Raw genomic sequence first — 15,668 nt, 5'->3', positions numbered from 1 at the left:
TAAAGCTACAAAGGCAGTTTGAAAGCCCTATATTAAAAATAAATTGTGATCTTTAAATCACACTATATGTCTGTTGCTGCTATGATTATCCAGAAATTATAATCATATACCTTGATAATAAAGAAAATCAGCAGTGGTAGGAGTCCAAGTATGGACATTGAATGAAAGGATAGATTCCATTCCACAGGGAGTTGAGGCCATAATGTACTGTTTCATTCAAAATTTTTAAAATCTTCCTCAGAAAAATGATAGCATGACTTTGAGTTATTACAATGTGTTGCTGGAGTAAAGCAAAGGAGATATCTTGCACTTAAAGGTTGTCTACATTATCTCATCTTTTCCCATAGAAGTTAACAGCTCATGCCTTCCTGGGACACTGAGAAAAGCCCTTTCACCTCAAAAAAGGGAAGAAGGCACCTCCACTCAGTGCTGTAACTCCTTGGTGTTCATTGGGGTTTCAGCTTGGATCATATGTTTAAGTTTCTGCAGGGGAGCTTTGAACTCAGTCTTCTAATTCAGAAGCAAGGCAGAAACTGGTAGTGTTGGTCTGGGACAGTATTGGACATGCAAGTTTTATTACTTTATCATAGAACATAGAACATTACAGCATGGTACAGGCCCTTTGGCCCATGATGTTGTGTCAACCTTTTAACCTACTCTAAGATCAATCTAATCATTCCCTCCCACATACCCCTCCATTTTTCTATCATTCCATGTGCCTATCTAAGAGTCTCTTAAATGTCTCTAATGTATCTGCCTCTGCCAGCACCCCTGGCAGTGTGTTCCACATACCAAAAAAAGAAACTTGCCTCTGACATTCCCCTCCCCCCCCGTACTTTCTTCCAACCACCTTAAAATTAAAATTATGCCCCCTCGTGTTGGCCATTTTCACCCTGGGGGAAAAAGGTCTCTGGCTGTTCACTTGATCTATTCCTCTTATCATCTTGTACACTTCTATCAGGTCACCTGTCATCCTCCTTCGCTCCAAAGAGAAAAGCCCTAGCTCGCTCAACCTATCCTCACAAGACATGCTCTCCAATCCTGGTAGCCTCCTGGTAAATCTCCTCTGCACCCTTTCTAAAGCTTTCACATCCTTCCTATAGTGAAGCGACCAGAACTGAACACAATATTCTAAGTGTGGTCTAACCAGGGTTTTATAGAGCTGCAACGTTGCATCGCAGCTTTTGAACTCAATACCCCAACTAATGAAGGCCAACATGCCATATGGCACCTTAACAACCCTATCAACTTGTGTGGCAACTTTGAGGGAACTGTGGACTTGGACCCCAAGATCCCTCTGTTCCTCCACACTACTAAGAATCCTGCCATTAACCTTGTATTCTGCCTTCAAATTCAACCTTCCAAAGTGAATCACTTCACACTTTTCTGGGTTGAACTCCATCTGCCACTTCTCAGCCCAGCTTTGCATCCTATCAATGTCCCGTTGTAACCCTCGACAATCTTCTACACTATCCAGAACACCACCAACCTTCACATACTTACTAACCCACCCTTCCACTTCCTCATCCAAGTCATTTATAAAAATCGTAAAGAGCAGGGGTCCCAGAGTAGATCCCTGCAGAACCGATCACCTCCAGGCAGAATACGCTCCATCTGCAACTACTGTCTTCTATGGGCGAGCCAATTCTGAATCCACACAGCCAAATTTCCCTAGATCCCATGCCTCCCAACCTTCTGAATGAGCCTATCATGGGGAACCTTATTAAATGCCTTGCTGAAGTCCATATACACTACATCCACTGGTCTACCCTCATTAATGTGTTTTGTCACATCCTCAAAGAATTCAGTCAGGCTCCTGAGGCACGACCTGCCCCTCACAAAACCATGCTGACTATCCCTAATCAGACTATGCTTCTCCAAATGCTCATAAATCCTGTCCCTAAGAATCTTTTCCAATAATTTGCCCACCACTGAAGTAAGACTCACTGGTGGGATATATCCTGTCTGGCTCCAGGGACTTGCCTATCCTAATGTTTTTCAAAAGTTCCAGGATATCCTCCTCCTTAACATTGACGTGTTCTAGCTTATCAGCCTGTTTTACGCTGTCCTCGTAAATATCAAGGTCTCTCTCACTGGTGAATATGAAGCAAGGTATTCATTAAGGACCTTCCCTACCTCTTCTGACTCCAGGCACGTTTTCTCCTCTATCCCTAATCAGTCCTCTAGTCATCCTCCTGTTCTTCACATATGAGTAGAACGCCTTGGGGTTTCCCTTAATTCTACTCGCCAAGGCCTTCTCATGCCCCCTTCTAGCTCTCCTGTCCTAAGTTTTATCAAAAGCAAAAAGATGCTGGAAACACTCAGTAGGTCAGGTAGCATCTGTGGAAGGAGAAACAATTAGTTTTTAAGGTCTAGGACCTGTAGTCAGAACTGGGATAAAGAGAAAACAAGTTAGCGTAACTTCAAATGTGCTGTTTTTGGGAGAGGTCTGGTTGAGGTGGCTTCAAGGTGACATAAAATAGAAAATGCTGGAAATATTCAACAGGTTGCATAATAGGAGTGGAGTTAACATTTCAGGTCAATGACCCTTCATCAGAACAGGGAAAAGCTGGAGGTAAAACAAGTTTCAAGTTGCAAAGAAACGTGGAAGGTCAGACAGAATAAAAGAGAAGGTCTGTGATGTGGTGGAGTGCAGGAGAGGTTGAATAACAGTTCATGACAGAGCCACCTAAGGAAGCTGACTTTTGTGTTTCTATCATTTTCTGTTTTAATTTGTTTTACAATGTTTAGAGTCTAGCATTAGTGGAGAAAAAATTATCGGCAAAATTAATGAGACTGAAACCTGATGTCCTGTATCCCGAAGACAATTGTTGTCATCTTCCAAAATATCACATTTTAAAATTGTTCCCACAGAATGAAGGGTAACTAATAAGAACCCGTCATTTAAGAAGGGAGGGAAAGAGGAAATGGGGAAGTACAGAAATATTAACCTGACATCAGTTGTATGGAAAATGCTAGAATGTATCATTGAAGAAGTGGCATCAGGCACTTAGAAAATAATTATAGAATTGAACAGTCAATATGGATTTATCAAAGGAAATCATGTTTGGAAAGCTGTTCACTATTTTTGAAGTTGTAATAAGTAGAATAGGGAAGGAGAAACGTGGATGTAGTGGACTGCCTTAATTTTAGTTGGTTGATTTTCATCAATAGCTTTGTATGTGTTTGGAGAACCCTAACTTTTATCTCTGCCGGTCTATAGTAAATTGGTCTGGGCTTGCATACGTGGATTGTGTCTCTACAAAGAGAGATTGCACATTCCATATTGGGCAAACAGGAATCATAAATGGCATACTCTTAAGCAAAGTGGCAGATCTTCCTGTGTACCGGATAAGTAAAATGTTGAAAGAAATTCAAGGGATTGATTGTTGTACTGTAAGCTTTACCACAAGATGGCACCACTGCCTTGAATTTGCAGCTCTGTTTCCTGAACTTCCTATTGACCGGTTTGAAACAATTGTCAAACTAAATATGGCTCTTATTGTGTTGAGGCTTAAATTTGAGCTGGTCTTTATGACAAATGAAACAACATGCCTATTTTGATCCTTTTTGATGGAGATTATTGCATTTCGGTAATAACTGTTGTCTTGGGATGTCATCCACTGAACATATTAAGGGAAATGCTTTGAACCAAGCAGATTGTACCTGTAATCTACTCTTATTTGAAACTTACTAAACAATTTTAATGACAAAGTATTTAGAATTAAGGGGGTACCTTCATATCAGCTGTGATATGAGCTACTATTGATTTATAGTCTTTCTTTATATATTTATTAAAAGTGATTGAAAACTGATCCTTTAGGAATTCTCACCTGTGTTTCTGCAAGTTAACAAGTTATGAGGAGAATGCAGAGAGCCTGTAAAGGGATGTAGATTGGATTAAATGAGTGGGCATGAAACTGGCAAATGAAATAAAATGGGGAAAAGTGTGAGGTTATCCAATTGGGATGGAAGAACAAAAAAAACAATATTATGACACAGAAGGAGGCCACAGTACATGAAACAAAAAAATATTAGTATGCAAGTACAGCAAAAGTTAAGAAGGCTGTTGGAATGTTGCCCTTTATTGCAAGGGGCATAGAGTATACAAGTTGTGAAGTTTTGTTGCAACTTTATAGAATGCAGGTGAGATGTTACCTGCAGTATATTTTGATCTCCAGATGTAAGGAATGAGGTACACCGGCACCCAACTAAGCACCACCCTGCTGAATGCTGTTTTGTCAAGGGGCCCTTAATCCTTCAGTCAGAAGCTGATAGGTAATATCCTCTCTCTCCCCATACTTTAAAAGGGATATATGCTGGGGCTGCTGTGCTGGGAACCTTGCACAAACATCTACCTGCCCTGCTGCCGTTCAGGAGACCTGGCACAAAACACTGCACTTCTGACATTCTTGTAGAAAAGAGTCACCAATGGCTTGCTGCACTGAGGTTATCTGTGAGGGCAGTGTTGGGTGGTTGGGGGCAAGCATTGCAGCTATTTAGCACCAAGATGTAGGCTCAGGTCAGGGCTGCACCTTGGCCATCATAATGAGTGCGGGCTATTGCTGGGGACTGGCAGTGTCCTTGTGTTGGTGGACCATCCAGATTCCTATAATCTCCCTCGTCACCTCCTGTGACGGAAGCTGCTGTTTTCCCCTTGTCCTTGTTTGGCTACGCAGCTCTTTCTAGCCTGGAGATTTTTTATATGACAATATGCTTTACCACATGATCTGGGTGGTCTGTTCACACATGGTTAACCACTGGTCCCCAGCAATGGCCAGCCAGGTGAATGTTAAATCTAGTGATAACATAGAGGGGAAAAAAAATCATTTTCAAGGTATTAAGTTTTCGTTGAAAGATCTCCTCAAATGTAGTTACAACTGGCATTTGAATTCCAAGATCACCATTGTTTTTCACTAGATTTCCTCTCAACATGAGGTACATATGTAACTTTACTCCTTTCCAGATTTTTTTTCCTCTCTGTTACCTCCAGATTTGATTACTCTAATGTGCTCTCAACCAGAGCTCCCACTCTGTACTTTCTGTAAGCCTGAGCTCATCCAAAGATCAACTTGCTCCAAGTTCTGTTCATCTTAACCGATGTTCTAATCTGGCTAAGTCTGAATTTTAAAATTCTTGTATTTAAAACCCTAAGTGGCCTGCCCTTTCCTCCACCTCTGTAACCTTCTCCTGCAACCATTCATTTGTGCACCCCAAATTGTGCCTTCTGCACATTCTCAATTTTTATCACTCCACTGTTGACATTCAAGTCTTCAGCTGCCTAGATCCTAAACTTTAAAATTTCCTCTAAGTTTCATAGCCTGTCTACCTCTGTCCTCAATAACTACTACTGCATCAGCTTTCAATCACCTGTCTTAACTTCTCCTTGTGTAGCTTGAGTCATATTTTCTTTGATAACATTCCTTTGAAATGTTTACTTGGTAAAGGTGCTTTATATGTGCAACTTGTTAATAAAAATGAAATCAAAATAGAAAATAAGATTTCTTCATTAGTCACGCCTGCGGGCTGCCCTAGAACACTCCACGCAAAAGATGTATCTCACTGTGTGTTTCGATGTACATGTGACTAATCAAGATCTTATCTTAAAAGTGTTGCCATGCTTCCAGCGCCAACATAGCATGCCCACAACTTCCTAACCTGTACGTTTTTGGAATGTGGGACGAAACCGGAGCACCCGGAGGAAACCCACGCAGACATGAGGAAAATGTACAAACTCCTTACAGACAGCGGCCGGAATTGAACCTGGGTCGCTGGCGCTGTAAAGCGTTATGCTAACTGCTACACTACTGTGTTGCTGGGGAAAATCTCAACAGGTCAAGCCTGTCCTGCTGAGTTTCTCCAGCAACTACGGTTTTTATTTCAGATTTCCAGCATAGGCAGTTTATTTGGTTTTCACTTAATACTATCAAAGAATCTTTTTCACAAATAATGTAAATGGAATGCTTTAGGATAGCACAAGGTAAACAATAAGAACAACATTTAATCTTTTCATGGAGATCTTCTTGAACGTTTTTTTTTGCCAATCTCCCATCACTCAAAGGGCTGCTTCCCAGTTTTCCACTGGCATATGTATTAAGTACTTGGTGTCAGTGAAGATGTTGGTCCACTATTCAATATCTATGTTTATTTCTTTAATCTGCCAATTTTATAACCTTATTCAATAAGATCAAAAAATAGCTCCAAAGGATCAGATCAGATTAGATTTGTGGGTTGGTGTGGATTAGGAAATGGATTGAGATGGCCCAATTTCACAAAAAGATCCATTGAACGTCCTTTAGAAAAAGTGCCTGTGAGTTAGGTAAATAATCTAGATTCATCACAATCTTTAGGACATTACTCTTTTTGAAAATATGCACATTTATTCATTGTCCAACAAGGGAACATGGAGCTTTTGTTTTTACTGGCCAGTAATTTGTAATAAGAAGGCAAAAAAGTTAAGACCATCATTAAAAACCAAATTAGAGGCAGAACTAAAAAGGAGAGTCTTGAAGCAGAAGTTTGATAATGCACCGAGCACTATCATTAGAATTCATTTTAACTTTAAAAACGGATTTATCTGTAACAGAAATTTAAAAAAATTTAAAAAAGACACGGTAGCGTAGCGGTTAGCGTGACGCTATTACAGCGCCAGCAATCGGGGTTCGATTCCCGTCGCTGTCTGTAAGGAGTTTGTACGTTCTCCTGTATCTGTGTGGGTTTCCTCTGGGTGCTCTGGTTTCCTCCCACATTGCAAAGACGTACGGGTGGGTTAATTTGGGTTTAAAATGGGCGGCGCGGACTTGTTGGGCTGGAAGGGCCTGTTACCATGCTGTAAATAAAATTTAAAAAAAATGAATACCTTTCTGGTTTATTCCAAATATTCACTGGATCAACAAACACTATATTTAATTTTTGTTGTAATATTTAGCATTTAACATCTCCTGGATATGGGTGAGTGAGAGGGCTCTATTTATGTAGCTTTTTGAAAGAGCTCTCTAATTAGTTCCACCCCACAGCTCTTTCCCCACAGATTTACATTTTTTTTCCTTTTTGAAGTATTTACCAATTCCATTTTGAAACTTGCTAATGAATCAGCTTCCATTAATCTTTCATGCAAAGCATTCCAAATCATACACTTGCTGCTGAAAAAATTGTTTTCTTTTGCCAATTATCTTCAGTATCCTCTGGTTATCAATTGTCCTTCCAAAGGAGAGAGTTTCCTCCTATGTATTCTGTTAAAGTCCTTCAAAGCATATGTTTAATTTTAGCAAGGTGTTTTTATATTATATATCTTTTGTAACATTCCATACAGAGGTTGTGACCAGGTATAGTTTGGAATTGGTTTGGAGGGCTAGAGAAGGTTTGGACAGAATAGGCAGATATAATTAAGGCCCATTTTAAAATGTTGCTTTAGTGTCCTCAGACCTTTTCTACTTAAATTCCTATGTGTACATTTATAGCAGAATCTTCCTATATAAACTTGCTTTGCAACAGCACTTCCACTATCTCTGTTGGGGAAATATTACTTATAAATGAAAAACATTAGACTAATTGCTTTTAATTACATATTCAGCATTTTTAAAAAAAGTTAGTTCTGTTGAAATTTACTGCAATTTATGTTGGTGTTGATGACGAAAAGAAAATTTTGTGTCTTTGATCATATTCTTTCCATTGAGCAGTTATTAGAGCTGATCAGTGGTTACTGTTATTCGAGCTAAACACAGGAAACTATTGATTGAAGTGGTGACATAACTTTTGCAGGCAAATAAGACTCAATTTAAATGATATGTGACCGTTATTTAGTTGGGATGGTGTTGTGGGGAATGGAAAAGCTGCAGGGTCGTGGAATAGGTACCTGTTTAAAATTTAAACAAATTGACCAAAATTGCATTGAGATGGCAATGTGGTCCAACTAATCTCTGGTATTTGTCCTCACAGAACTAACAGTTCTAATACCATGTGGCTGCACTGTAACTAAATCATTTTATTCCCCTTTTCCTGCATCCACCTATCTAAGCTGCTATTAAAGTTTAATGTTATTCAAATATTGTTTGCAACAATTATTACTTGATAAGTGGTGCATTGCACAAAAGTTCAAATCTCAATGATAACTAAAAGGAAATAAGTTTGTCCTGTTCCCTGTGCTAACTCCCATGCATTTAATGTTATGCTGTGCCCTCTTGCTCTGGAGGTGTTAATCCCTGGAACCTCTGCTTCTACTCTGTCCCACCCTTTCATTATTTTATACACCTCTATTAAATCATTCCTCATTTATAATGAGAACAGCCCCAAAGCTTTCTATCTGACTGTAAAGTATTCAAAAGGCAGGTCTTGATCTGTTCCCTAATTATCTTTGAGACCTCATCCATAACATAAATCTTTAGTATGTGAAATTCCTCCTGTCACTAATTTTAGTAAAATAGCCAATGAGTGTGCAAAATGTAGAATCCTGTTTCATATTCACATGGACTTTTTGATTCAGTTATCGACAGTAGGAGTTTCACCCTGAGGACCTTCTTTTGCCTGCCATTTCTTTTTTGCATTTAGAATAGGATGGTAAGGCTGAAGAGATTTAGAATTCAGCACTACAGATAACCTATGTCTAGAAAATGCCTTTACTTGTCATAGAATGTATATTCTGTTAGCACTGAGTTGGTGGGCAGAACACTGTCTTCCCGCAATGTCAGTTGTCATCTTTGTTTATTGGGGGAGGAAGCAACAATTCAGAATTGTCAGGAATTGAATGCAATTTTCTCTTTTCCAATACGCAGCTCCATTTAACTTGTATGTATGCTGACAATACGGCTTCTTGGTAATGAACTCCAGATTATGATTTGCAACGATTGCAGCACAATATTTGGGAAGAATTGTATCATTCATCAGCTACTGCAAACACATTGGTCTCATAGTCATTTGCTGTGACACCCAAATGTTATTGGCTTGGAGGGGATGTGGATGGGTAATGGGACAGAAATAAACTGAACAACCAATATGTGAATGTAGTGCATATTTTCATGCGTGCACACATTTATTTCCCAAGACGTTTCTTTGTTCCTTAAAATTTTGTAAACGTCCTTTCCCCCCCCCCCCCTCCCCCCCACGCACACCTCACAACCTGTACCCATGTCCCATTTTTGAAGGCAAAATCTAAGATTGAGATAAAGGAAGGAATTCTGCAAACAAAACAAACTTGCCTAATGCTAATCTATAGTGAGATCAATATAGCTGATGTTGTGTGGTGACTGGTAGCCCAGTGATAGTTAATTCAATACAATTGCACATTAATTTTTTCTCAAAGACATAATAAAGTTTTAATTGTTATTAGTTAGGAATAGCAGTAATAGCACAGTGAGTGCCTGACTGAGCTATCCTCATTGTGCCAAATTGAGGCAATACCTTGCAGGATCCATATGAAGGGGCACAGATCTGAAGGAGGAAGTGCCCTGAGCCATTCCCATGGTTGTTCTTTACAGAGCAGCATTGGCAGAGGCCTCATTCACCCAGCATTGATAGAAAATAGCATCCAGACTGTCTTGATTAGGAGAGAAATCACCATTTCTTGGGTTGGTACCTGATGCATTTTCTCCTTGTATAAATTAATCTGTCAGTTCAATGCATTCCATCCGAGTCAGTGAGTTACTCTGGCTTTCATTAGTCTCAGTTCCAGACTCTCATAGGCAGATGGGCATGAACACTGCACTGGTGAATTGTTACAGGTCTCACTTTAAAAAACAATCTAGATGGTAGTTACTTGTGCTATCAGCTTGGATTTGCACTTGACTGCATATCAAGCTAGCGTCAAGTGCACTGAGGGCCCGTCTAAGTGATGCTGATTAAAACACGAGGGTCCCCAGTGCCTGTGCAGCTGCCGTGCCGCTGGTGGCTCCTGCCACTCGAAACTCAAATAATTACATGAATCCCCAGTAGGATTGATGGGTTTCAGTAAGCACGTGGCACATCTGTTACACTCTGCCTAATGAATTGTTCTGCAGCAAGAGGCTGCAGCTTGTCATCACGGCTCCTTGTCCCTCAGGGGCTCTCTGCTTGTTTTCTAACTAATGTTATTTATAGTAATTGAATTCGGATTACTCTCTTGGGTCTTGTGAATACATTGATAGTTAAACACTTGTTGGTTTTGGCCAGATCCTGTTTTAAATATAATTGTGAGGAGGATTTAATAGACCGAAGTGTTGAGGCACAATATTTAGATTGTTCTGATTTTGCGCATTAAAACTTCCTTTAATGCAAACACTTTTCCAGAGCAAACCTGATTCATTTAACTTGCAGCCAAATGAATCCATGGTTCAGATGCCATCTTAAGATGTCTCTGTGATGCTGCTGATATTGCTGAAATAGAAGAGGAATTGGCAAGTTACTTCAAGAAATTATGTGTTACAGGTTGAAGAGTACTTTGTTCAGATTCTGTGCCAATACATGTGTAGTGTTTAAAATAAGCAATTAAAGTACTTTTCACTAATACATGTCTTTTGTTTCACTGAAACATTCTGCGAGTGGCTGCTCAAAGTGCTGCATAGAGCAATACAGCATAGATACATAGGCCCTTTGGCTCACCATCCCTGCCTACCATCAGGTACTCATTTACAATAATCCCATTTAATTCTCTCTACATTCCCATCAAAGGACCCTGATTCTATCACTCAGCTGAACATCAGACACCATTAATAGTGACCCAGTAAATGACCAACCTGTAGGCTTTTAGAATATGCAAGGAAACCCATGCAGTCACAGGGAGAACATGCAGACTTCACACACATAGCACTGGAACTCAGGACTGAACCCAGGTCGTTGTAGCTGTGAGGGAGGTGCATAACTAATTGTGCCACTGTGTTAACATGTGAAGAAAACTAGTATCTGGAGACACAGAACAAAAAAAGTATTTTAAAAAAAATAGAAGAAAGTGGGCACCTGCAAAAAAAAAAAGTACAATTAATTCAGATTCATACTTGCCATGGGCACATCTTTGAAACATTATAAGAGTATCTCAAACAACAGGACAGAATCTGTGGTAGGGCATCCTCAAGTCTGTCTGGTTTCTTGGAAAGCACCGTGGCCTGCAGAGGCTACATTTCTATGATAATGTTGTATCTATTTGTTGCCTTTTCACAATCTCTCTTGCTTTCTCCATGGTTCAGGCTTGCTCATGCTCTGTGGTTCTCACATCTTTTGAAAAATTTTCTGACTTTGTTTTTTATCATTATGTTCACACTCTTCTACATTATATTCCATCTGCCATGTCCTTGCCCATTCACTTACCTGGCAAGGTCATCAGAAATGCACATTATACTCCAGCTGAGGCCTAGCCAATGTTTTATAAGATGTAACTTGCCTGCCATTATATGCTGTGTCCTGGCTAATGAAGGCAAGTATCCTGCACACCACCTCCACCACCTTAACAATCCACTTTAAGTTTAGCTAATCTTTTCCCTTTAACATCTCTGTAAAGGCTTTTATAATCTGTTTTAGTGTTTCTACCTAGCCTACTCCTGCATTCCCTTGTCTTATCAATGCCTTGATCCTCTTTTGCTGAATTCTGAAGTTTTGAAAAATTTTCAGGCTCATTGCTTTTTTAAAAGCCATTTTCTTTGATCTAATAATATCTTTTAACTTCTTGATAGCCATGAATAGGCCATTGCTCCTGTTTTTTTTTGTTGGCTTAAAGGGATACATGTTACTTGTAAACTATGTACTCATTCATTAAGAGGTAGCCAATGCTGGTTTACTGTCTGCTTCTCAATGTATTTTCCCAATCTACCACAGCCAGCTCATGCTTTTGTAGTTTGCTTTATTCTGATTGAAGACTCTGGTTTCAGATTGAACTAAATCATTTCCAGGAGATCCAGGAGTTAGATCTAGTGACTATGAAGGAGCAGCAATCTATTTCCAAGTCAGGATGGTGTGCAGTGGTGGTGTTGCCATTGACCTACTGATCTTGCCCTTCTTAGTGGTGGAGGTCATGGGTTTGGGAGATGCTGTCAGAGCAGCCTGGGTGAGTAACAGTAGTACAATTTGTAGACAGTACGTACTACAGCAACAGTTTGCCAGTAGTGAAGGAAATGAATGTTTAAGGCAACGATTAGGTGCGTGATGAGGCTGCGTTGTCCTGGATGTTGTTGAGTTTCATGAGTGCTTTGCTGCTGCTCTCATCCATGCAAGTGGTGAGCATTACATAACGCTCCTGACTTAATAGATGATGGCAGGAGTTGAGTCACTCCCCATAGCATACCCAGCCTCTGACCTGCTGTGTAGGCAAGGTAATCATGTGGCTGGTCCAGCTGAGTTTCTGCTGCCACATGATCATGATGGTGGGGGCTCAGCGATGATAATGGTATTGAATGTCAGTGGTTTTGACTCCCTCTTGTTGCAGATGTCCTTCACCTGGCATTTGCCACTAATCAGTTTACTTGTCACCCAACATTACCATTTCTTTTTGGCAACCTATGCACAGTTTGATTTCTGTTTATTAGCTCCACCCAAATTGGTTCTACTACTTGGTCTTCCAGGCTTAGATCCTTCCTCTCTACTGCCTTTATCCTATTCTTTAAAATCAGACCTGCTCCACTTCCTTTTCCATTTTGCTAGCTATTCCAAAAGTTAAATAGGTCCAAATATTTAATTATCAACCTTCTTTACTTTGCAATTACATTTCTGTTATATCATTTCCATGATATCTATTTTTCACATAATTGCCAATGAGCCTTGTACCTGATGATTTAGCTGAAGGTTGTATCTGCAGTTGGGCAAGATCAAACTCGTATCAAAAATAAACAAATTACTTGTGTTATGGAGTGTTTTTTTTCTGCAGAAGAAAACTCTTTGCACAGACACAAAATATATGCAGAGTGATGAAAGTTACAGATCTGGAGAAAATGGGAGGAGGTAGATGAAATGTGTGATAAGAATTAAATACAAAATGCCAGGCATTTACAGAAGAATTTATTAGCTTCACTGTTTCATGTGTATGGGATGAGACAAAACCTACTGTATTACATCAATGATAACATGCTGGTGTGCTTCAAATTTGCCAACATCCAGGCTGAAGTGTATGACACAGATGGCATCAAGCAGGACTGAATGTTTTGCAATGAGTAACATCCAGGCTGGAGTGTGTGTTTCTTTTATTATTTTACAAAGTAAGGGCCATGGGTGAAGCTAGAATTACTGACAGATGACACTCCCACCCTGGAAATGAGTAATGAACTAAAAGGTTTAAATTCAACAACTTCAATGGATTGGCAATTTACCTCCAAGTCAATATAGTGTGTCACTGGAGAGAAAACCTGTAGGTGATCTTGCCCTTATCCTCTTTGGTGGTAGAAGTGGTGTTTCAGGGAGGTGTTGGTATTGGTTTATTATTGTCACTTGTACTGAGGTACAGTGGAAAAACTTGTCTTGCATACTGATTGTACAGGTCACTTCATTACACAGTGCAGTTATCTTGGGTTAGTACAGAGTGCATTGATATAGTACAGGTAAAAACAATAACAGTGCAGAGTAAAGTGTCACAGCTACAGAGAAAGTGCAGTGCAATAAGGTGCAAGGTCAATGATGAAGTAGCCCAGGTGAGTCTCTGCAGTAAATTTTGCAGGTGATACAAATTGCAGCTATTGTGTACTAGCGGTAGATGAGGTAAATTTTTAGGGTGTCACCAATCAAGCAGACTGCTGTATTTTAGATGGGGTCAAGCTTTTCGAGAATTGTTGAAGCTGTACTCATTCAGGTAAGTACAGTATTCCATCATGTTCCTGACTTGTAGTGAAATGGTTTTGGGGAGTTAAGAGGTGAATAAATAGTAGGCTGGAGTGCATCAGAGAGGATAACAACTCTTTACGATGATTCATAGGGTGTGCCCTTCACTGGGGAAAAACAGCATTTTATGCCCATCTGCAATTGCCCTGGAAGATGTTTGCAAATTATTGCCTTGAACCATTATACTCCAAGGGGTGGTACTCTCACAGTACAGTTATGCTGGGAGTGCTTTAACCCAGCAACTCTGAAAGAGTCACAGGTGCTTCCACTTTTTCAAGGTGGCTTGGTTATAACTTTGGAACCTGCTGTTGAAATCTTAGTAAATTGCTCTGTGCATCTTGTAGCTGGTGCACATTGCAGCTACTGCATTGGTGATTGAGAAAGTTAATGCCTAAAATGGAGGATTGGGTGCCAATTTAATAGACTGCTTTAAGATGTACAAGTTGAGTTTAAAAACAAAGTCCTGACAGTACTCTGTGGGTCAGGCAGGATCTGGAGAGAGGTAAAAACAGTTTGTGTTTCAAGTCAGTGACCTTTCATCAGAACTGGGAAAAGTAGAAGAGAAACAATTGTTGGATGATGTCTTTCATAGAAGGTAATACAGTCTAGTACACAATTCAGTTTGTGTAGTAGCAATGAGTGATTGAACAAAATAGGGCAGAAGAGCAACCGTTAGCACTTTTTGAAGTTCAAATGATATAAATAAAAATGTTAACTTCTTGAATATTGTTCCAAGATGTGTGGGAGGGTGTTTCACACTTGTGTGCTTCCTCTCTGTGGGATACACTATGCACCATTTTTCTTTGTCAAAGTTGTGGCTTTAAAAAAATTAAATCCCTGAGTTTGTGAAAAAATGCAGGTAGTAGAATTTAGCTGGATGAAGTGCATGGAAGGTAGAAAATGAGAGGCTGACAGTAAGCCAGAAGTTACTAGAGTGCTATTAATTGGACTTTATATCTCACCCATCAGATTCCTCAGCAAATTGCTTGCAAATTACTTTTGGCCCGTAATGTCATTATCACTACTCAGATCTTTTGACTGAACTGGTAATCTGTCTTCTCGACCAACAAAATAAAGGTGTAATGAATGGAGTACTACAAACAACAGAGTAGGAAATAATGTGATTCAGTCAGATTGGATATAGAAAGGAATAAAGAGAATGTACTTGGGGGGGGGGGGGGGGGGGCCAATAGAAGAGGAATGAACAAACTGTGGGTCAGGCAGGATCTGTAGAGAGGTAAAAACAGTTCATGTTTCAAGTCAATGACCTTTCATCAGAACTGGGAAAAGTAGAAAAGAAACAATTGTTGGATGATGTCTTTCCTAGAAGGTAATACAGTCTACATTGATATTGTGATTGGGCTGTGTTTGGAAATCATTGCACTGGGCTTTGAGAAGTTGCGTGAATGGGAGGGTAAATATCTGGAATGTACAAATGTTATTCACTAATGAAATGAAGAACCATCAGCCCTGTCCATCAGGAACAGTGAAGAGATCATTTCAATCTGATTCACCTTCTAGCATTGAGATAGTCACATAATACAGTGATTAAACTGATTTTGACTAATCATTGCAATTAGTTTCTAAAAATGACTCGAGGATGGTGAACTTTGGGAATCATGGGTCCAAATTATTATCTACCTTCCAAGCCTGCATGTAGCATGCCATATTTCAAATTACTCTTGTGTAGCATTCCAAAATTATTTCCTGAAAAAATCTATCCAATTTGTATTTCTCAGCCTCAAAACAATTTTGCACCCTGAAAATTATTATCATCTGACACCATCGGCATTATGGATGGCAAGACTGACACAAAGATACTGCCAAGACAGATTAAAGAGTTTTGAAAAACCTGCAAGAACAATTCACTGCCTGCTGTATTGAGACTGTACATTCATTGG

The 15,668-nt window shown here is 39.7% G+C and overlaps 1 protein-coding gene across 3 annotated transcripts in view; it reads left to right on the top strand.

The window, feature by feature from the left end:
- The window catches only part of lin52 (lin-52 DREAM MuvB core complex component), a 66,332-nt gene that overhangs the window by 13,576 nt on the left and 37,088 nt on the right, over window positions 1-15,668 (top strand). The window contains exon 6 of one of the 3 annotated variants that reach the window (XM_052010586.1): window positions 15,507-15,640. The exons of the other annotated variants lie outside the window; for them this stretch is intronic. Coding sequence (XP_051866546.1) covers window positions 15,507-15,547 — 41 coding nt within the window. The 3' untranslated portion in view covers window positions 15,548-15,640. Of the gene's footprint in view, window positions 1-15,506; window positions 15,641-15,668 lie in introns of those variants that run through there. 3 annotated transcript variants of the gene reach the window in all.

Source organism: Pristis pectinata, chromosome 1, assembly GCF_009764475.1.
Source record: "Pristis pectinata isolate sPriPec2 chromosome 1, sPriPec2.1.pri, whole genome shotgun sequence".
NCBI classification, from domain to species: Eukaryota; Metazoa; Chordata; class Chondrichthyes; order Rhinopristiformes; family Pristidae; genus Pristis; species Pristis pectinata.
This window is presented reverse-complemented; position numbering and strand designations above follow the sequence as displayed.